Here is a 22487-nt window from a genome sequence, read left to right on the forward strand (position 1 = left end):
CAAGCACTGCATCATGTTTAGCCTGACAAGTTGGCGCTGGCGATCGCAACAGTCCAGGGCGCCACTCACGCCAACTTGTCAGACTACATCATGTTGTGCGCTGTGTCTATACGTGTAATGCAGTAGTGGTGGAAGTTAAAAGTGTAAAATGGTCCCAGTGCCACTATGTGTGTTTAGGTCTTAAGCCACTAATCAACCAATGGCTGCTCAATTTGAATGCCTTGCAAGAACCAATGACATTTTTTAAATATTTTGCTCCCTGTTTGAGGGCGTGATCGCCTGGGTCAAAGGTGAGACTAATATGTGGTCTTTTGTTTACAACTTAGCGGCTGTGTACTTGTGCGTTTATTCTGTGTGTTTTTGGATGTTCTAATCTTGGTGTTTTTCCAGGGAATTTTTCTAGGTGCAAAAAGTAGGCGTGTCTTGTTTACCTGAGATTTGTAAGAGTTTGAGCTGGCCAACAAGTTGGTTTTTTTCATGTGGTTGATTACGGTCATGTTGATACTAAACAGTTGTGCTTGTATATTTTTACAAAATGTGGTTTATTTCTAATACACTACCATATTCCCCTCTAGGAGCAAATATGGCGGATAAATCACCACTAGTATGTCTTGATGACTACGAAGACTATGCATCAACTCATTTAGATCAAGTCACTCTAGGATTCTTCAAATCTGGCGCTGACGAAGAAATTAGTCGTGATGAAAATAGAAAGGCATTTTCAAGGTAAAATTACAAATATGTTAAAGGGCGGTGGTAGCGACGTATACAACGCGTGTAAAATACATTGATTATTTACATGAAATTGAAACACGCGCTGCGCAACGACCACCGTCCTTTAACATATTCGTTATTTGTCGGCTCAAGTTAGCAATATGTAGCGCCCTCTAAAGCTTCTTCAAACCACTACTTTTATTGTGTATCATTTTATAGTTATAATCGCAGTTTGTGATCATTATACAAACAATGGCTGCCATATTAGTCACGTGTGTGACTCAAAGTATAGAACAAACAAACAAACCAAATAGTTGACGATTGAACAAATACATTCATGAATCTAGGAATCCAAATCAGGATTCAAAAAATGCTTGCAAATATGAATTCATCACGTTCTAATGTGAGTAAGATGGTTTATTCTTCTATTGTTAATATGAGAATCGTCTTTATTATTATTACTTATTGTAATAATCTGTATTAAATTGTCCATAGAATATATCGTGTAATTTTACTTTATGGTATGTTTATATACTCTATACACCACAAATCTCAAAGCGACATCAGCTGTAATTCTGAGCACTTTTTATACCCAAATAGATGTGACCAAATTTTATAAAAATAATCTTTTTCGACACCATTGCATGGACATTATTATGACGCACGTTAATATTGAAAATGACGTATAAAATCATTAGTGAGACGCCGTCAGGAGGGTCTTCGCTTCTTAAGATAGCGACGTATTTGACATTATTTCGCCCGGGACCCCCGGTAAGTTGTCATCTTGTACTGTTATTCCTGAGGTCGGCTTAGCAAAACTGAATTTCCATAGGTGGCGGCCTCTGGAGACCGAGAAACACCCCTAGGCCTGTGGCCATCTTTTAATACGACGTTACGTCGGTATATAGCATACATGCTATGCTTTAAGTATTACCATTTTGACGAAGGCCGTTACAAATTGATACTAATGAAATGTTTTATTAAAAATAAAAATCTGAGAAAAAGATTGATTGTGACTAGTACATCCCTTTACGTACTTCATTAATGCTTCAATAATGATCAGTTTATATCAGATATATATATAGAAAGGCTATTTGTACTCGTAAGAAATGCACATGTATTAGTATTTCACCTCTTACATTTTTTCACTCTTATGGTGGCGATCAACATTAGTCACGGATTCTCGATGCTGATTTTGTTTTGGTAGCTGCTAGTTAAGAATTTAGAAAGATCCTAATGTGTTTCAAAAGGTACTTTGCAATACTTTGGGTACACTCTCGATGTTTTGAACAGCTGGTAGTTTATAATTGTGTTGCAAATGACGCAAATTCGGGTATACTGTCTTGTTGAGCGTAGCTGAGACCACGTGTGAAGATAAATTTCACTCCAGCAATAGCAAGGTCATAAGTTGAGTATTTATGAGAAGTTTAATGATTGCAATTTCGTAAAGATTAAACAATGTCAAGTGCAAGTGAAGCAGTATTATATTAGTAAACGAGTAGCGTACGTTTTTTAATAAACGCGCATATTTAAATAAAAAATATAAATAAATTATACATAAATTAAATCGCCATAAATGCGCATATTTAAATTAAAATATGAATAAATTTTAAAAAAGATTAAATCGCCACCATAAATGCGCATATTTAAGTAAAAATATAAATAAATTTGAAAATGATTAAATCGCCATCAATGCGCATATTTAAATGAAAATATAAATAAATTTGAAAAAGATTAAATCGCCGTAAATGCGCATACCAAACACTCACAAAACTCACTTCCTGGGCGGTATTTCATAACAGATAAATGGTAGTCGCAAGAAACATATTGTCTAATTATCAAAAATGTTGTGATCAAAAATGAAAAACAAAAGGTGTATTTTAGATTCTGAATACCTTTTATATCATCTAAATGGCTGTAATTCGAGTAGAACTTTCGACGCGGATGTTAGGAACAAGTTTAGAAATAGCTTCAATGTACACAGGTAACTATTTCATTGCAATGTATTAACTTATAGAAGTAAAGTTGGTTGTTTCCAGCATCCTAAGCCGAAAGAAAGAACTGGTCACATTGGTTACACATACCACCTGTTGTTCAGTCATTGGCCAAATATTACCTGTATGTGGGATGACGTAGAATCCAACCCCGGACCTAAAAAATCAACATTGACAGAGGATGGTATGATCTCTACGGAAATTCCGCAAACTATGAAATTACGAAGTGAAAATAAAACCAGTGGTGCGAATATAGATAAGTGGGCAACTAAATGGCAAAATGAATAATTTCACTAGAAACATAAATACGAAAATTAATAATTTCAATGGTGAAGTATAGAAACTAAGAAGTGAAGCTGAAGTAACTAACGGCAGAATGTCTCGAGTCTGGAAATAAACAATTCAATGAGAAAATCAACCTATTAGAAAATAAACTAGACACGCAAACGGGCCAACTAAAACGTGACAACTTAATATTCCACGGCATCAAGCAATACGAGGGATGAATATGAAGAAAAAGTTAAACATTATATTAAGGATAAATTAACACAGCAGACACATATAGAATTCAAAAGATTTCACCGAATGTGACGTGTTAAATCACAACCCATTATCGCCCAATTCAGTCATTTTAAAGACCGTTCAAACGTGCGATAGAATGCGAGAATAAATAGAAGTTCTTTGGATGCTGGAATGCGTGTTGGTGAAGATTTCTCGGATTTGGTGAGAGAAAAAAAGACTTAAGTTATCGCCTAGTACGCAGAGCGCACTGGAAGAAGGAAAGCGCCCATATAGAATGATTACCACATCAGACCTCTAAAAATACTATATTTAAGACGAACTATATAACTAGTAATAACTTTAATTAATCATTTGAATACAATGATATTAATTGTACATGCTGGAATGTCAATAATGCTCGATCAAAATGGTCAAACCCTGATTTCCTTTCTTATCTAGGAAAATGTTATGTGATTGCCTCACGGAGACATGGACACATTTTCCCTTGATATTGTCACCTTGGCAGGTACTCTGGTGAAATTTGTTTCTTTTAACGCAGTCTGACAACTTATCTGTACTTCAAATTTTGAAATTTGTATTCTACGCTTCTAAATGTGGAGAAAACCAGTTGTGACTTGTAGATACAATGGATATTTGAATGACTCCCTGTATTTTTCTATTTTTGATTTATTGAACCATTGGCCGGAGGCCATTCCACTTAATAAAATCATATGATATTACTTTGTTGCTACCGCCGTTTTTTTTTATCAAGGTTAAAGCTATTGCCAAGGGTGTTAAGAGATGTTTCCAAGAGAGATTTGTCGACAACAATTGTTGGCAATCCTATACAATTCCCAGTGTGCATCGCGTCAAGTGCATTTCACCGGCTTGCCTGTTCAGATGGTGAGGCAAGCACAGCAAAAGGTAAAGAACATTCTTTATCAAAAAATTTCGAAATAAAACGAATTTTCTCTCTGTAGACAAAAATTAACATTTGAAGATATATATATATATATATTAGTTGAAAGCATTCTAGTGATAGCATTAAGGTAGAGATGCAGTTTACTTGACAGGTATTTTAATTAGTTAATTAGGAAACCAAGATGACCTACCTTGTCCACAAAACTATATATTTTCGGAAAGCTTATTATATGAATTTTAAAATTTTGTTAGTATTTTTTTATGGACATTGTAGTTTGAAATATGCACAAAAATGTGCTTTTTTGGTCAAAAGTAATTTTAAAAAATTGCTTCTAAACCATGCTTCTGTTTTCTGTCAAAATTGGTTTATGGGTACATCTGTTTAATATGAAGAAAGTGCCCTCTTGAAAACTGTCTACCAGTTGTCAATTTTGCAGGGCAGCAGCTCAAATTTCACTACTTCAAGTTTATGCATAAATTAACCAGGCTAGTCTGTATGATTGTTGTAACACTGTTCAACTAAAAACAATGCCCTGACGGCGTTTGTGGAGATAAAAACATTATCAATCATTTGTGAAAATTTCAAAACAAAAGGTCAAAGCGTCTAGAAGCTAAAAAGAATCTGAGATAATTGCTAATTGCATAAAAATTCACTCAGTAAGAAGTTTGCTAATGCTCATAAGTAAAATGGCTGTAACAGTTCCAAATTTAAATGTATTATCGTTTTGTTAAAATATATGGAGATCCCGTCATTTCTTTTTTTCACCATGTTTCTTTTTTATTATTTATGTACAGCCTTGCTAAATCTTGCTGAGCATTCAAAAGAGATAATGTTCGCACCTGTTATCTATATTTTAAAATCGTTTTTTGAGTATGTTGCACTATTCACAATTCCACAAAATTTTAACAGTCTATAGCCAAGACTGTTTGGATAATAAAAAGAAAAAAAAATTCCACTCCCAAAATGCCCACGAACCTGCATCATTTTTTTTACAGCTGCGAAAGCGATGAACACGTGCATAATGCTCAGCACATACTCAACTACGCCGCTGGAAGACGTGGCAGCTGCTGGATCTGGGGTGTTGAAATGGTTCCAGTTGTATATCTGGAATCCGCGGGAGGTGTCTGTTAATTTGATAAAAAGAGCTGAAACGACTGGGTTCAAAGCATTGGTGCTAACAGTAGATACCCCAGCAACAGGAAAAAGAAGGATCGATATTTATTCTGGAGGGTTTACACTTCCACCACACTTAGAATTGGTGCATCTTCCAGAACGATATAGAGTGAGGAAAAAAAACAAACGTCTGTTTGACTGGTGTATTGCACCAAAAGTTGTTGTGTAGTTCAGTGAAGTGGGTTGTAGTGAATAGCGTGGATGGGAGCTCAGTATAGTGGAATGGAAGTCTGAACCAGTGAAATGGCGTGGAAGGCAATAGAATGGAGTGGAAGTGAAGTGAAGTGGAGTGGAGTGGAGTGGAGTGGAGTGGAGTGGAGTGGAGTGGAGTGGAGTGCATTACAGTGAAGTGGAGTTCAATGTAGTTTAGTGGAGTTCAGTAGTGTTTAGTATAGTGGAGTGAAGCGAAGTGGAGTTCAGTGGTGTTTAGTATAGTGGAGTGTAGTGGAGTGGAGTGTAGTGGAGTGGAGTGGAGTGTAGTGGAGTGTAGTGCATTACAGTGGAGTGGAGTTCAATGTAGTTGAGTGGAGTGGAGTGGAGTGGAATGGGTGTAGTGCAGCTCAGTGAAGGTCAATAGAATAGAGTGGAGTGGAGTGATGTTAAGTGGAATTCAGAATAGTGGAGTTCAGTGGAGCGAGGTTTAGTGAAGTTCAGTGGAAAATGGTCCGGTCCAGTGAAGTGAAGTGGAGTAGAGTGATTGCACACGGTGTGGTGAATCATAGAAAATGTATTATTAGTTTAAGTCAATAGTTTTAATTTGTTCTATAGATAACATCATCAGATGCTGACCAAGATTACGGTGGGCCAAAAAACCTATTAGACACGACATTGACTTGGGAATGCATCGCATGGATGCGATCGGTCACCAAACTACCAATAGTACTTAAAGGTATTCTAAGCCCAGAAGATGCATTGCTAGCTGTGGAACACAAAGTAGATGGTATCATAGTATCAAACCATGGTGGGCGACAATTAGATACAGTGCCAGCAACGGTATGAATGACATATTACCACTTTAATAGTATATATGAATTGCTTTTTATTCTATGTAAGGAAACGTTATCAAATGTTTTGCTGAATTGTTAATGCATTTATTACATTGTGTTGAACGGTTGTTTACTAAATTTATTTATATTATTTAGATCTGATAGTCAAATTCAAATGCGTACAACTATCCGACTGTCTTTCTATTCAGATTGAAATGTTGCCGCAAATAGTGAAAGCCGTGAATGGGAAACTAGAAGTGTATTTAGATGGCGGTGTACGTAATGGTACTGATGTGCTAAAGGCAATAGCATTGGGCGCCAGGGCTGTGTTTGTTGGAAGACCAATCATATATGGTCTGGTATATGCGGTAAGATTACAAATACAGAAATGAAACCAAATTACCATGTATAGTGACTTGATTATGATCAATTGATTCATTGTATTTATTTCAATATTTGTTTTCATTATTTTTCACAAAGGCCAAAGAAGGAGCTACCCAGGTTCTTCAAATTTTAAAGGACGAGTTCAGCTTAGCAATGGCATTATCAGGTATGTTGACAAACTTGTTAATCGTGTTCTATTTCAGTATTAAACATGTTTGACCAATGCATGAAGGCTGTTGTGGAATTTTGTAAGCGAAAATCCACATATACAATTACAGACCTAATTATTCTCTGGTATTAATTAATATAAAAAAACATCTCTGTAATCGATCTAATTATAAAACATTTGTCCCAATGGCTGGTGGAGATGCCATAAATATTGAATTAAACCTTTTGGGGAATACATGACTATATGATAATTGTACACAAAATGTCATGCCAGTTCACGTGGATAGTTATGAAAATTATTATACTTATCAAAACTCAAGGTAGTTCTCATAACGGTTTTCTCACGTTTGAGATTTTGACATTTAAATTACTAGTTATTCTTGTATAATGATTGTCCTTAATGGCAAAGTACTAAAGGTCGATTTTATGTGTCTATAAAAAAATATTATGCACGATAGTGTTTGCTACCACAATTTGTATTCATTCCTAAAACCTACGAACCATTCCTAGTGCTACGAACTACAGCAAATATGATGTCACGATTATTAACATTGAAGTATCAACATACAATCATCTAAGTAAAATAGCAATACATTGCATTGCTGTGCAGGTATCAAGTATAAGGAACTAACAAAAACTGGTATGGCATACGTCATGCTAATATAAGGGAACTATTAAATACAAAAACGTATTTTTCTGAAGTGTAGTTACTTTTTAGAATCAAGAACAAGAAATGCAGATAGCAACTCAACGTAGATGGTTTTTTGAAAAATAATTACATATTTCCCACTCTTGCAACATTTGTTGACGCAATGTTTCTCGCATTAATGAATAGTGCACATTTTCATCACTAAGGTTAATGAAATCATTTTCTTATGATGTGGGCAACTGAAATCATTTCTTTGAAATTATAAAATAGTGGCTGATTGCTGCATGAGTATATAAGGCGTCCATCCAGTAATGCACACTCTCCCGAGTCAACCATTTGATGCAGTGTTTTGGCATTTGTTCATGGATGACGAAACGCTTTCATCCCCAAATCATGATTCACAATTGTATGTTGTAAAACATGTCTATTATTTGATAATGAAGAAATTTTAAAAATGGGATTATAATGCCGAAAATCAGACAAATAAATTGCTCTTAACCTGGTTAACATGTTTCAGGGACTGCTCTGCAATTTGAATGAACAAAGACACAAATCCATGATGTCCTATTTATCAGAAACTTTCTCTAAGTTTCGATTAATTGGATTAATAGAAAGACGTGTATGTTGTTATTTGATACCTACCAAACCGAGAAAATGAATATATTCAACGCAAATTAACAACAATAAGACTGTATGCCTGACACATAACAGTCTTCTGATTGCATCTATAAAGCAATCTAACGAAGAAATATTTTGATTTCCATTTTATTATCATTCTTGAAATGTACCAGTATAGTTGTTTTCCTGGATTCTTTATTTGCGTTATTGGTTACACTATTAATAATATTGTGAATTACATTTTACAGGATGTGCAACGGTCAATGACATAAACTCATCGCTTGTGGTTCACCAGTCTGAGTTATCGAAACTATAGTTTGACTATCTGCATACTGCTGAAATAGAACTAGGAAGAAATCTACATGCCTACTAATTAATTTACGATGACTCAACCAATAATTTTAACCAGTAATCAGAAATGAAAGCTTATATGTTACAAATTATATGTCCTTGATTAAATACTACTTTTATTTTAATAAATTTTCAATGTGTTATTAACAACCCCATACACAAGAGGCTTCCGCAAATGAATAAGTAGAACGTTGGTGAGCTGTTTCTTCCACTGAGAGAGTTTGGGTAACTCCGGATCCGTACCCTTTATAAAACCGCAAACATGGTGCTACTGTCACGAGGTTGAATGATATTCGGCACAAACAATCCTGTCCGTGAAGGGTACCACCCAATACCCGTGATTGTGGGTTCTTTTATTTTACCCATAACAAATAGAGCCACATGGGACCTCTCGATAAATAACCAGATTGGAATCGTAAGATAGTAATTGCAGGGTATAACGTCACTCTTATGTAATGAAAACAATATTGGTAAAAATCAATAGATTTAATACACTTATGCAATAGCATGTACAATAAATAAGTGTCTCCAAACAATACAATCAATAATAATAACAATCAATACTACAGCCTCTGGAATTCCCTATACTAATGTGAGTGTGTGTATGGGTTTACCAGTAACAAATGCCATGGTCTTTGTAGTCAATCCGTGGTGGTATCAAATCGATGATTCCCTTGTCTTCAGTCAGTATGATATTCAGTGGCTTGGTATGTTCTCATCACTATTAGTGGCTTCCATTATCGGCCTAGTAGAGCTCTTTGGTCAGTCTTCCTGCAGCATAGCCCGAATCTCTTGACAACTTGCAGGGAGAGACCACGACCACAACCTGCTCACACCTCGGTCACCAAGGGAAGACTGCCTCCACATGTGCTCCCAATTCCACTGGGGTTTCTCCAGGAGGAGTGCAGGAGTGGGGACAAAGGTTATTTCTATCCTTTTGTTCTAGTAGTCAGGTCAGTGACCTCATGTCTCCAATCTGGCAGTAATTCAGTCAAGTTAGTTTCCTATACAATTTGGCAATGATTCACAATGTCCTTCAGCCAAGTCAGTGATACTGTTCGGTAGTAATTAATTTTCACGTTTTTACAAATACGCTGTTTTCCATAAACACGCGTCTATAAACTACAATGTTCTGCCAGGAGCATGCCTAGGTGGCATCGTGACGTCCTGACCGCAAAGTGTACGTATGCACAAAAATTTTCCTACCTGGCTGTATTAAACACATTGTCTAGAGGCAGGACATGTATAGATAAACAGAACAGACCAATTGTGATAGATTTTTTGACGAACCCTGTGACAGCTACCTTTTTATACAATCTCGCGAAATATATACACACTCATACAGACTGTATTTGCAAACTAATATTTTAAACTAATTAAACTAATTGCAGAATGTCGCGCACAAATGTTATGATTTGTTATGGTTTTTGTTGATTTCTTCGGGACTGACAAGGTAGACTGATTTTAAAACTCTAGATTTGACGTTAAGCTAAGATATATTATTCTAATGGAAATGTTTCCCGAAGTGCGTACAATCGAGTGGTCTGACAATATAGTGTTCACTCAACAAAACGATATAACCGGTTATTCCCAACAGTTTTTCCCAATAAGTTTTAGCTGTTCGCGATTACATTTTGAAAAGTGGAACCAGCGAGAACAAATACAAAATTAACCAGGGTTGCACACACAGGAATAAAATTTGCATATTGAGAATTAAAGTTTACGAGGATGAAGGAATGAAAGTTATTTAAAAAAAAAATGGGAAAGCTGTATTTGATTGGTTGCCATTCATCAAGCCAAGTACTTTTAAATAGTATTATGAATTCAAAAATGGTCTTTTTGTCGAAAACAGTATATATGATAATAGCCAAATAATAAGTGATATCCATAACTTATTGTTATGAAAAACGAAATAAATAGTTGTAAGGAAGCATTTCTTAATGTATACATTTGCATTGTACTTCAAGTAGCATACTGCATAGTTAAATGAAGATTTGCTAAAACAAATACTGTATATATTATACCACATACGATACCTATATAGGTTGTAATAAAGCAACGACATGTTAGAAAAATAATAAAAACAATGCAGTGTTTATTACGAGGAATTCGAGGTGTAGGTTAAGCATAGTATGATACAAGCTAGAATCGTTTGCACCCTACTTTAAACCTTTACGAGGAAACCTTAAGAACCTGCTGGATTAGTTATGTTATTACATGTTATATTAGGTTTTGAAGGCTGCTGAGTCGAAAAAGTACACTAAATGAACCAACTAAATAAACCCAAAAGCATGCGTTAGAGACATACCTATGAAGAATTTGATTAGCCAGTATTTAATATATGTTAATACCCAGGCTACTCTTTTGACAAAGCTCATACATTTCATACAGGATCAAAAAAGTAAGCAAAAATTGTCGAATTTAATTTGTTGCCAGTCACCTCAAAATGTATTAAAACTGTGATTAAATTGAAATTAAAATCAATAAATGTGAACTATAGAAACCGAGTACCAATAATTATATTTAAATGTTTACATTATGAACTACTATTCCTACTTCAAGCAATCAAAACAACGAGAAATCGTAATATAATATATTAAACTGTATATTTTAACTGACAGATTTGCATTGGTATATTAGCTACATGAAAGGAACAACGTACATAAATTCTAAACTGAATTGTTTTGGCGGATATTAATGGCCGCTAGCTTTAGTTTCTTAGCTAGTACTTGACGGCTCACTTCAACTTGTGTGTAGTGTGCAGTGTGTAGTGGAGTCAATTGTCAATTTCAAAGAGCGCTTGCTTACTTGGCTGTTATTCCACGTGATTTACAGGTTAGTCGTAGTTTATGTATATATATATATATATATATATGTGGGCTACATATGCTTGCATATGCATATATTTGAACTGATTCGAAAACGACAACATTAGTGTATACATCGCAACTCTTGTTTCGCGCATCGTGGCAATGCTTCGACCCTGACTTGGTCATCATGACATCAGTTACATTTAAATAAACTCATCAATATTGCAAGGACTCTTATTGATGACACCATCACGTGACAGCGACAGTCCTGAATACAAAAGTTAACACATCAGATACATGTATAGGCTCTTGTTTGGAATATCGTTAACCCGGAAGTTAAAAGTAGCAACGTCCATACTGTGTACTACTCGGCGTCCAGTGGCAGCTAGCTGTCTGAAATATTGGACAGGGCGATGCGCGTGTGAGGGTGTGAAAATGTTAGTGCTGATGTATAGTGCTGATTCTTCTAAAATGCTAGGAAAGACACGCCCATATGATACAAACAACTACATGTTAAAACGGAGATTTGCGGTTTAGGGCAGCAAATTGACTGATTTTTTTAATGTGCTGGCAGTTAATTTGGAAAATGTAATTGAAAAATACTCACACGAATCCCTCCAAATTTGCAGTTTTATACATTTATTGGGGGGTGAAATAAACCGGAAGTGATGCGACTTGTATGAAAGAAGCAAACACTGTCACAAACACAAGCAAGCTAGTGAACAGCAAAAATAAGGCACACATTTATATGAGTTAAATTATCGCGTAGTGCACGCTGTTAGTTCTACATTTTTTAATTATAATTAAATCGTCTTCACTGTGCTTTACACCATATTTTTTGTCATCATATATAATATGTATGGGCCCTCTTTATTGTAGGCGACGTTATTATTTATATTAGTTTATAGTAGTAGTGCCGGCTGTATTGGCTTGTTTTTTTGCTTTTGTTTTCGACAGTATACAAAACCATGGTGCACCAGAAAATAATCCAAGCTTACCGTCAAAATGAGCCCGAATGACTTGTAAAGTTTGATGTGTAGTAAAGATATTTGTTGTTTTCTAATTATTGGGTACAATTGGTAATTTGAATTCTGATTTTGAAGGATGATATCTTGATCTTCCGTTCCATTTGGGTCTTTTCTTCTGGCAGAACTGTGTTGTTGTTTGTTGTTTGATTTCAGTAGGGTATGATATTCAGATGTTATATTGTTATTGAATGAATACATCCTGTATTTGCCTGTAATTTCGCCTCATATTGCATAATTGCTAGAATTGAACTTGAAGTTGATCATGATCAAGTACACTGATACAATTCACTTATTTAGATCATTAAATCAGAGGAAAATGCATTTCAAATAAAAACATGTTTTTGGTGTCAATAGTTAGGACAAAAGAAATACTGTAGATTACTGATTTCTGGAAATATTATAATTTAATCCGTAATAAGATGCCAAATCACTGACATTTCGATAAACATTGTTATTCATTTGTTATGGGAGCTTCGGTTATTGAGGTCAGTCCTTGGCAGTTCAGTGAAAGATCTTCTAGGTCTCATTTTAGTATCTTGTATGTCTCATTTCGTAAATTGGGCTAGTCATTTTAAAAGTCCAATAGTAGTACATTTCATTCTAAGAAAAAAGAGGATTGGCTATCATACTTAAATAAGCTGAGACTGCAGACTTTTTCTCTCATGTGACATTTAGGTTATTCTAGTTAGTATAAATTTACTGGGATTTTGACATACCATTATTTAATAAATGTTAACTCTAGAAATAATACAAGTTCACATGCTCTCTCCCCAAATATTATGTTTTTATATGTAGTTGTCTTATTTTATTCCTTGTATCCCTGTTTCACACAGGTCATCACAAGTCCATATGTTGTTATATGACAGATACATAATGTGGTAATATGGCACTTTTCAAATTTACGAGTCAATGATTGTAATTTCAATGCAATGCCAGTTCGTAGCGAATTTTATTTTCCTGTCCTTTTTCCTGACAGTTTAAACTAGTTTATTTATACTTACCCAAAATCAATTCGAATTCCAAATTTAAAACTAGCATGGTCAACATGTTGATTCCTATATAGGGTTTCCCCTGCACGTCATGCACATTAGCAAAGAAAAGTTATTCACGCTCTGTGTCGCTAAAGGGCTCGACTAACGAGACAGTGTATTGTGTACTAAAACGACTGTGTGCAAAGCAAGTTTATTTGCATCAACAATTCCGTTACTTTTGTAGAATTCGTTCATGATGGAAATGAATTACATGTCACCAAGAGTATGTTCGACAGTTGGAGGGATAATGGATACATAATTATCAGGCAAGTACCATATATATATATATATATATATATATATTAATTAATAAAAGTATTCACCAATGTATACTAACAGTATATTTTAATTGGTTGATTGATTAATATTTTTGGAGACAATCTCCACATGCGTCACACCCACCGTTATGGACCCAATGTAGAATAGTTCCTAGGCCACTCAATTGACTTTTGATATTTATTAAGTCACTTAGTTATCTGTAAATTTCTTCAAGTCACTTGGTTGATCATGTATAATCCATGAACACTTACATAACCATGAATTATTTGACCATGAACTTAATTACCTAAGTCCCATAGTTGCCCACAAATAGTTTCTGAACAGTTTAATTGACCATAAATTTGTTTTATGCAACTTGAAATTGAATACTATCTATAGCACTTAGTTGACCATAAACACTTCCGAATCAACCAAGTTGATCATGAATAGATCTTAGCTATCCAAGTAGATTTTTCGTTATGCTATGCTATGTTATGTTAAGAACGTTTATATCATCATTAAATGATTTGGCTTTTACTTCTCGAAAACTTTGATACACTTCTAGGATTCTCATTTTTGTTAACGCATTGACGCCTTCTTATAATTCACAAAGAATAAATGTTTAATTTATCTAAAAATAGTTCTTTCGTTTCTCAAGGTCTTTATTTTGTGATAGAGAAATTGTAAAATTAAAGTCCGTATTGGAGAGTAAAACAGTGCAGGAAAATGCAGGTGGACGAGACGACGGTAATGGTCGTAAAACAAAGTCCTGTGTCTGGAATCAACCAGGGGATGATGTATCAGGCATGGTTGCCAGAAGCAACAAGGTAGCTGGAACTGTTGAACAGGTATGGTAACAGAAAAGTATACTACTAAACTGGAATACATTTTTTTTCAAATCCCACGAATACGTGATATTAAGTTAGGGAGAATGGCATATTCTTAAGTAGGCATAAAAGGGAGATAGAATTATACATGGTCCTTCATTAACTAACTAATTAATAAAATAAATCTAGACAAGCAAGACATAAACATAGTACACTTGTGATGCATAGTTCTGGATTTAGATACTTTTAATACGTTTTGACTCGACTGAATATAGCTATGGAATATGCTACTTATGTAATCTGGGGTTATAGGTTTTTTTTTTAAATATAGCTTAAATAACCATTCAAGCCATGTATACAAAGCATGGGGGGAAAGAATTTAGTATGAATTTCATTTTCAATGGAAGAAATATGGTTAGACCAATAAAGGTTGTTGTCAATATTGACCAAAAGTAACTTCACAAAGGATACAGGATTAATGACCTTGCCAGCCATTACTAAATTGATAGACAGAAGATAATATTCGGTATTGTAGTCCTAAATAACTATTAAAAATAGCTAGACGTTTCGAGCAATGGCTCTTTATGGATAGCATAGAAGAGAATGTTAAAACATACAGGTAGAAACATAGGAACGTAAGAACGCGCATGAACTATAAAATAGAATCACTAAAAGATTCCACAATAGAACATATAACGCACCTCAGGTAGTAAGCTAACAAACGAGTTGAACTATTTGTTAATTCCATGGGGTTCTTTACTTCCAAGGTGGAATATAGTTTACTCCTCGACACGCCTGAGCTGATTATCATTGCCAAATTGAAATTGTTAATATTAAGCCACGTATAATATGAGAAGTGGTAACAACCATTAATCAAGGTACAAATGCGCTCTTTTTTGTATAACATATTTGAGTAATTCTTATAGGTTCATTTATGTGTTGGGTCAGACCATAATCGTTGGTCATGTAAATATTGCTTCATGGCATGGTTTGGCCGCCATCTTGGATTTTGTGAAATTAGAAATTATGCAACTACATGTTTTGTATTAGTGTCACAAGGCTTGTTTTCAGTTAATTAAAAATGGTAGCCAAAGGAGGACCAAAACACCTTGCCTTGTGTTGTGGGTTCTTTACCCATTATTGGGGTGACCAGGTTTGGAAATGTATACGAATTCGACACACACGCTTGCAATGACAACACGAAGATGCATTAACTTTCAACTCAATATGTATTAACACAACTATAAATAAAGGGGGAATAATACAAAGAGGGCATATACGGAACAACTGATATATACACACGGCTTCAAGTTCCAGTCAAGAGTGACAAGTGACTGGAGTATGTAGAGCCAAAAGTAAGAAACATATGTAGAGTTTAACAAAAGTATTGATCTATTCCAACTGTAAACGTCTTAACTATTTGGTGTTTCAACCAAGTGAACCGTTCATACCAAAGTTGGCAAAAGTATTAAACCCAACAAAGCATTGAACAAAATAACACACTACGACTCTAAAATAATTCTGAAATAATTATTATGCATACCATGTCCACAGTACAATTCATGTGGAAGCGTAGACCTGCTGTGCACGCTGTCGAAGTGGAAGTGGACATAAAAGAGCCGGGCCTTCCGACGCACAAATGATGTGCACACTCAGCAACAGCGTGGCAGGAAAGACGTTGACAATAGCTTTTCCATTCATTAAATACCATGCATGAATTAACATAACAGACAATTAGCATGTTGATCCTCTTCAGTAAGCAATTAGTTGGTTCGTTGACATTGGTGGCGTCCTTATTACGCCACTTAAAATTAGCAGACGTACGTGCATTTCACTTTGAGTGGGAAATCGACGTCCCACTCAACACAATTCTTTGCTGGGATTATTCTGCCCAGGTTATATTTATCGTTGCAAATTTGCATGCTTCGTGGAATTAATTTTATAATAATTACATTACTATGATCTGAAATTACATATGTATTTTGGAACCTTGTGACAATTAGTCTGATTTCTTTCAAATTTTGTATGTGCATTTGTGTCACCAGATGCATCATTTTGCCCGAATAGCACACTGCTAGGCCACGTGGCTGGGCACACATGGGGTGGGGGCTTCTAACCTCATTAATATGCATAACTGTTATAACTCAAGCACTGTTGTCGTTAGGATGATTAATCCTGTGTTATTATGACAACGTTGAACAAGAGATTTGATTAAAATAACAAATGACCATATATGGTCATGTGAGCTCATTAATATGCATAACTGTCATATCTCAAACACTGTTGGAGTTAGGAAGATGAATCTTGTGTTATTATGACAACATTGAACAAGAGATTTGATTAAAATAACAGATGACCATATATGGTCATGTGAACTCATTAATATGCATAACCTTTATATTTCAAACAAATGTATAGAATCAACTGCATTTCGACTTCATGGTACTAATAATTCAAACTAACCAATTGTGTATCATGTGTATCATTTGACCTCATTATTTATGGAATATATGTTTGAAGCTTGGGCCCCTGTGACGCTGCTTGCAGCTTTAATTTTTCTTTGTTTTCTTGTCAATGTTTGCATTGTATTTTCACAATTTTAAATTGTCCTTACATACAATCATTTTGTTTGGCAGCTCCGCCTTGGTCTGGGGTATTTTGGAGCTTTTATTCAGGCCTAGTTTTGTACTTAAGTACCTTCTTTCTGCCAAACAATTTGTGTGTGTGATTCAGTTATCCTTTTTTCTAGCATATTGTAACAATTAATCAATTGATTAAACCACACACACCCAATTACACAGATAACACCCACTCGATAGTCATGTTACCTCAAAGCTTAGGTCACTATTGTCGCACCAGCTGACTTGTTATGCTTTCATTATAACTATTTGTACATTTGTAATTGCACTCTGCAATTATTAATTGTTAATTTGCAAATCAATATTAAAATCTACGAGAAGAATATTTTCCTTTTCCAAAGTTATTTTGACCATTGTTTCACAAAACGGGCCAAGTATTCAGATCAATATCCGGGGTTGATAGATGAAAATAAAACACGATTTGCTTGACTTTAATTTCAGGAGCAATCGTGTCAGGTAGTTCAAGATTAATTAATCGATGGTGGAGTATGTTGACCAGTTTTTAAACATGGCAGTATTTAGATTCCCTATAAGCACCTGTTCGAAATAGTCAGTTGTATTTGCCTGACACATATATTTTGATAGCAGATGGAAATAACACACAGTACTAGTAGAACAATAGAACAATAACTAGTTATACTGGTGTATCAGGCACAAACCATTAGCTGATTGGTTCCTAGACAAGCTGTAATTATACCTGTTATATTAACACTAATGAATTTGATAAAGGCATTGTCCAGAAGTGCACAGGAACAGAACAAATGAGTCGCATATAAACAAAGTTCAGTGGTCTTGAGTTGTAAAGCATAAACAAACCGAAAAGTGTGCTAAAAAGGTTCATGGTTTATATCAAATCTTGATATGTTTCACAAACGTTCTAAACACATTCATAGAGGTGTCAGTATTGCTAAAAGCGGGGAGGATTCAAAGGTAATCGAGTAAAAATGCAAAAGCCGAGAAACTGATGTTGACCACAAGTCATTAGGTCTACACAAGCGACCGATATTGTATTGTTTTTCACCCATCATGGAAGATACATGTGGTAAGTCGTATACTTGGACGTAATATTCTTTGTAATACCAGATGTCCAGCAGTCAGACAAGACACGTACTTATCAGAGTATAACACAAGTTGTTATTACTACGTGAACATACCATAGAAAAGCCCCGAATAAAATACAATGAATACTTATATACCCTCGTGGGGATTCTGAATTTGAGCTTCGAAACTTAGATACAAATATACAATACTGTGATTGGTCAATAAAAATGATGTGGTGCTGCCTCTCACGTTCGCACATTGCACAGTGTTCAGGTCGTATCCCGTTGTGTTACATTCACGCTTAGGCGGTATAAACGATGAATATAGCAGTATAATAATATAAAACGATACACAATATCAGTAATAATAGTAAACAATAAGCATATCCATATTTATTTCCGACAATACATGGCACATTTACTGCATGCAAAAGCGACATCACATTTGCAATTACATGGTAACATTCGTAAACATGGAGATAGAAATAGTTCATCCGGGGACTCGACCTTTGTAATAAACTTCAGATATTTACATTGTATGATAGTTATACCAGCACTTTGATACATGTGTTCAGCACGCTCTGATATGTAAGCTAATTACTAAATAGCACAGTGTATTATGTTTTTTTATGGATTATGTTTTGTCATTCATACTGCACTTCGGGTATCCAGCCCTGTGTTCTAAACAGCAATATTAAAACTGCTATAGTTTGCACCTTCGGCGACAATAGAAAAACTCGGCAAACAGAGAGTCTATTATATCAATTGTCCATAATATATTAAAGTATTGTCTCTCCTGTGGCCTTGAAGACATAACATAGAAATTAGCGTAAAGTTCTTGGAATGGTTCTGTTGACATCAACTGAATACATTTATATGGGCATTTATATTAATATATTAGAACATACGCAAAATGTAAAATAACACTATTACAGTAGTAAAAAATGAAACTGGTTTGATTTCTGATAGAAACATACGCTCATGTCCAACTCTCAGTTATTGGATCATATGTAATGATGATGTAAGATCATTGTATATTGTATGTCACATATTGACAGTTACTTGGAGGAGAAATATACCATTATCACTCTAAAGTTATCATGAAAGATGCATTGGTGGGAGCAAGTTATAGATGGCACCAGGATTATGGGTAAAGTAACTAGTAATTTGAATTCATAAACATTATATTAAGGGATCGCTCATTTTGTCTGTACCCACTGCTTGGTTATTATCGTATCACTTCTTATAAATGGAAAGAAAGTTTACCAATCAAAACTTCGATAATATTTTAATGTTTTTGAGAGAGTGGCTATAGTCTATATCAAATACGTACAGTTGACGCTCTGAACAACATTACTTTTCCTCCCCATTCAGTATGCCGTATACTAAAAATCGGATACACGCCAGTACAGATTCGTCTCAACTATATTATCAAATTGACCTTTCAGGTATTGGTACCATTATGGTTGTCTTTTTCCGGATATGGCGTCAGTGTTCATCGCCGTTGACAAGGCAACCAAAGAAAATGGATGCCTTCAGGTAAGTTTGCTACATTGTAATATTCTCGGCAAATATGGGATTGAGTATTGATGCACTTGCAGCTTCAATGAAACATGCTTCATCTTTATTATTAAACAATAACGACACTCAACTTGTCTTTGTTTGTGCAATTGCCAATAATGTGAGGGAAATATGGCGTTTCGATTCGAAACTATTCCTTCACGAGCGATGACCACACACCATGTCTCTTATTGTCACTTACAATACAAGCAAACGGTCGGATGACGCAGTGGTTTAGCATAATTGGTGCGTCCACCAATTTAAATTTTATAACGTTTAACATTGAAATTCACCAGAAACATGTCATTTCAGATTCTATCGGGCTCGCATAAAATGGGAAGAATTGAACACATCCTAACTGGAGGTCAAGCTGGAGTAGACCCTGAGCGACTGGATCTGATCTTAAAATCAGATCGTTTTGAAAAAGTTTACCTGGAACTTGAACCTGGCGATGCTTGTTATTTCCACTGTGAGTACAAGATTTAAACAAGTCTGTTGTACGAAACTAATATTTTGTGAAGTCATTGGTGTGTAAAAAAGCAATTTCTGGTGCCGGTGTGGTTTATATGATAATATGGATATTTTCAGGATATTACTATTTCAAGGATGCATGTTTACAACTTTATTATGCTAACATAAATCCACTGCATCTTTAAGTCTTTTTTGTTGACTGTGGTAGCATTATTAGTATCTATGGTCACCTTTAACTTTAGTTTGATTCACTATAATCTTACATTTGTCCAGGTAACATACTACACAGCAGTGCCCAGAACCACAGCACACAGCGCAGATGGGCGTTTATAATTGCATATAACCGCGCCAGTAATGATCCTGTCTTCAAAACGGTGGATCCACAGTATTCTTACTTGGAAAAGGTACGTTGTAGTCTTATATATGTGATTGAAGTGTGTCGAACTATTGTGTCCAAATGTTACACTGATTCATTTAGCCGGTGGAATTCACTCGATATGTTATCGATCGGCAGTATTCATCGGATAGTGACTTACGCCTAATTGAGTTTTCTTATTGTTTACTGTGGTAATGATGTTCTTACTTTGCTTAAATAATTTTGTCATTATATGGAAACCGTTATACGCTATATTGCTTTCAAATTAATGTGACGACTTGTTTTTAAAATCCTAATGAAATGAAATAATTCCATTGACCACGCAACATATATAATAGTTGACTGGTTTTCGGACAAAACATTTGAAAAGGTGCGCACCTTAAAAACTATAAGTAATGTGATGATAACCTCTATAATTACCTCTCCCCGATAAGAGTGGGGTACTTCAACCATAATTTTCACCTACGGAATTCCTTTAACTATTGTCACACTTTGTTTGTAGGTTCCAGATTCGGCGATTGTATCTTGCACAAACTTTGATGACCTGGAGGCAAAGGATTTTGTAGTAACCAGTAATTTGAAATCTGATTTCAATGTCAAGGTATCATAGTTTTACACGCATGGCCACGGGCAACTGTAATTAGTCATTAGGCGATAAATGCATAATTACTAGATTTGGTTATCTACTGCATTGAATGGTAACTAAAAACAATATACACATTTGGCGTCAAAATTGTCAAATACTGTGGCTAGCTGTCGGCCAAATATGCATTCATCATTAAAGTGTTGATTTATTTTTTTTATTCATGTTTGAAGAATATTTGCTGTAATTTTGATTCCAGTATTAATTAGTTTAATCTTTAGTTTCTGGATTGTTTCATTTATTGATGTCACTTTCATTGCAAGATGTAAGGTTGAGTATATTTTGTTAATGACGTCGCGAAAAGCGAATGATTGAGCAACAACAGTTACAAACAAGATCGGGTTCGTTTCAATTCAAATTTGTTTGTTTGTCAATATATTAAAAAATAATTTGTATCGAGTTTTCTTACAAATAGTTGTCTATTTTATCATAAACACTATCTATATTCAATAAAGGCAATGTCTGTGTGTATTTTGATACATCTGTAATAATTATGTTTGATGTTTCATCTTGTTAAAAAAAATACGGTAAGATATCGTGAAATGAAAATAATGTGTTTACAGTAAACATATCAGACTTCGTTCGATGCAATACTGGAAATACATGTAGTGAAAAATTCAATCAAATTCTTTTTTTTCGCCGGTGTTAGATGTATAATAATCACGGTCATTTACCTTGTCTCTTTATCGCATTAACTTAATCGTGATATTTTACCGTGAATAAATCGTGTAGGCAAGCTATTGCAGTATACGATACACATTAAATATTCATGGGATTCTATGTTCAATTGCTTATGATATATATATTATTCAAGTGTGTTTTGTCTTTCTCATGTACAGCCATTTTGGTACATATCCCTCATATTGCATTTATCTGTAAAAAAATATTATTGTGCCAAATATTTGTTATCGCAAACCTCCCTATCTCAACACTCAATGTGGCCCTTTAAAAAAAATGATTTTCGTCTGTCGAATTGTTCTTGATCTTGATAAAATGTAAACTATGACAACCAGACATTCACCTTGTACATTGCTACTTGGAGTGAGTTAGAACTACTAACATTGTAAATAATGAGACGATCGCAAAAATCACGATCCCGCGGCATGGACTAGGATTCTAAATCGAGTAACAAGATATATTTTTAGAATAACCAGATTAAACTAATCCGAAACAACCGTATTTGCATAGTATGCAAATCAGTAGGATTCTAAATCGAGTAACAAGATATATTTTTAGAATAACCAGATTAAACTAATCCGAAACAACCGTATTTGCATAGTATGCAAATCAGTAGGATTCAAAATCGAGTAACAAGATCCATTTGTAGAATAACCAGATTAAACT

General features: G+C 34.9%; 2 protein-coding genes across 2 annotated transcripts; both read left to right on the forward strand.

Annotated features, from left to right (window-relative positions):
* Window positions 1–583: 583 nt before the first annotated feature.
* LOC100377536 (2-Hydroxyacid oxidase 2-like) lies at window positions 584–8622 on the forward strand. The gene is made up of 7 exons (XM_078012473.2): window positions 584–726; window positions 3982–4133; window positions 5127–5413; window positions 6073–6297; window positions 6500–6658; window positions 6771–6840; window positions 8358–8622. Exons 1-7 carry the CDS (start codon window positions 584–586, stop codon window positions 8423–8425), a joined length of 1104 nt encoding a protein of 367 aa, XP_077868599.2. The 3' UTR covers window positions 8426–8622.
* Window positions 8623–13525: 4903 nt separating this feature from the next.
* On the forward strand, window positions 13526–22157 carry LOC144359230 (uncharacterized). Its single transcript, XM_085495831.1, has 7 exons — window positions 13526–13552; window positions 14229–14435; window positions 19152–19243; window positions 19542–19632; window positions 19966–20122; window positions 20398–20528; window positions 21003–22157. The coding sequence occupies exons 1-7, from the start codon at window positions 13526–13528 to the stop codon at window positions 21108–21110; spliced, it is 813 nt and encodes a 270-aa protein (XP_085351957.1). The 3' UTR covers window positions 21111–22157.
* Window positions 22158–22487: the final 330 nt, after the last annotated feature.

The sequence above is a fragment of the Saccoglossus kowalevskii genome, chromosome 22 (genome assembly GCF_978046115.1).
Source record: "Saccoglossus kowalevskii chromosome 22, keSacKowa6.1, whole genome shotgun sequence".
Classification (NCBI taxonomy): domain Eukaryota; kingdom Metazoa; phylum Hemichordata; class Enteropneusta; family Harrimaniidae; genus Saccoglossus; species Saccoglossus kowalevskii.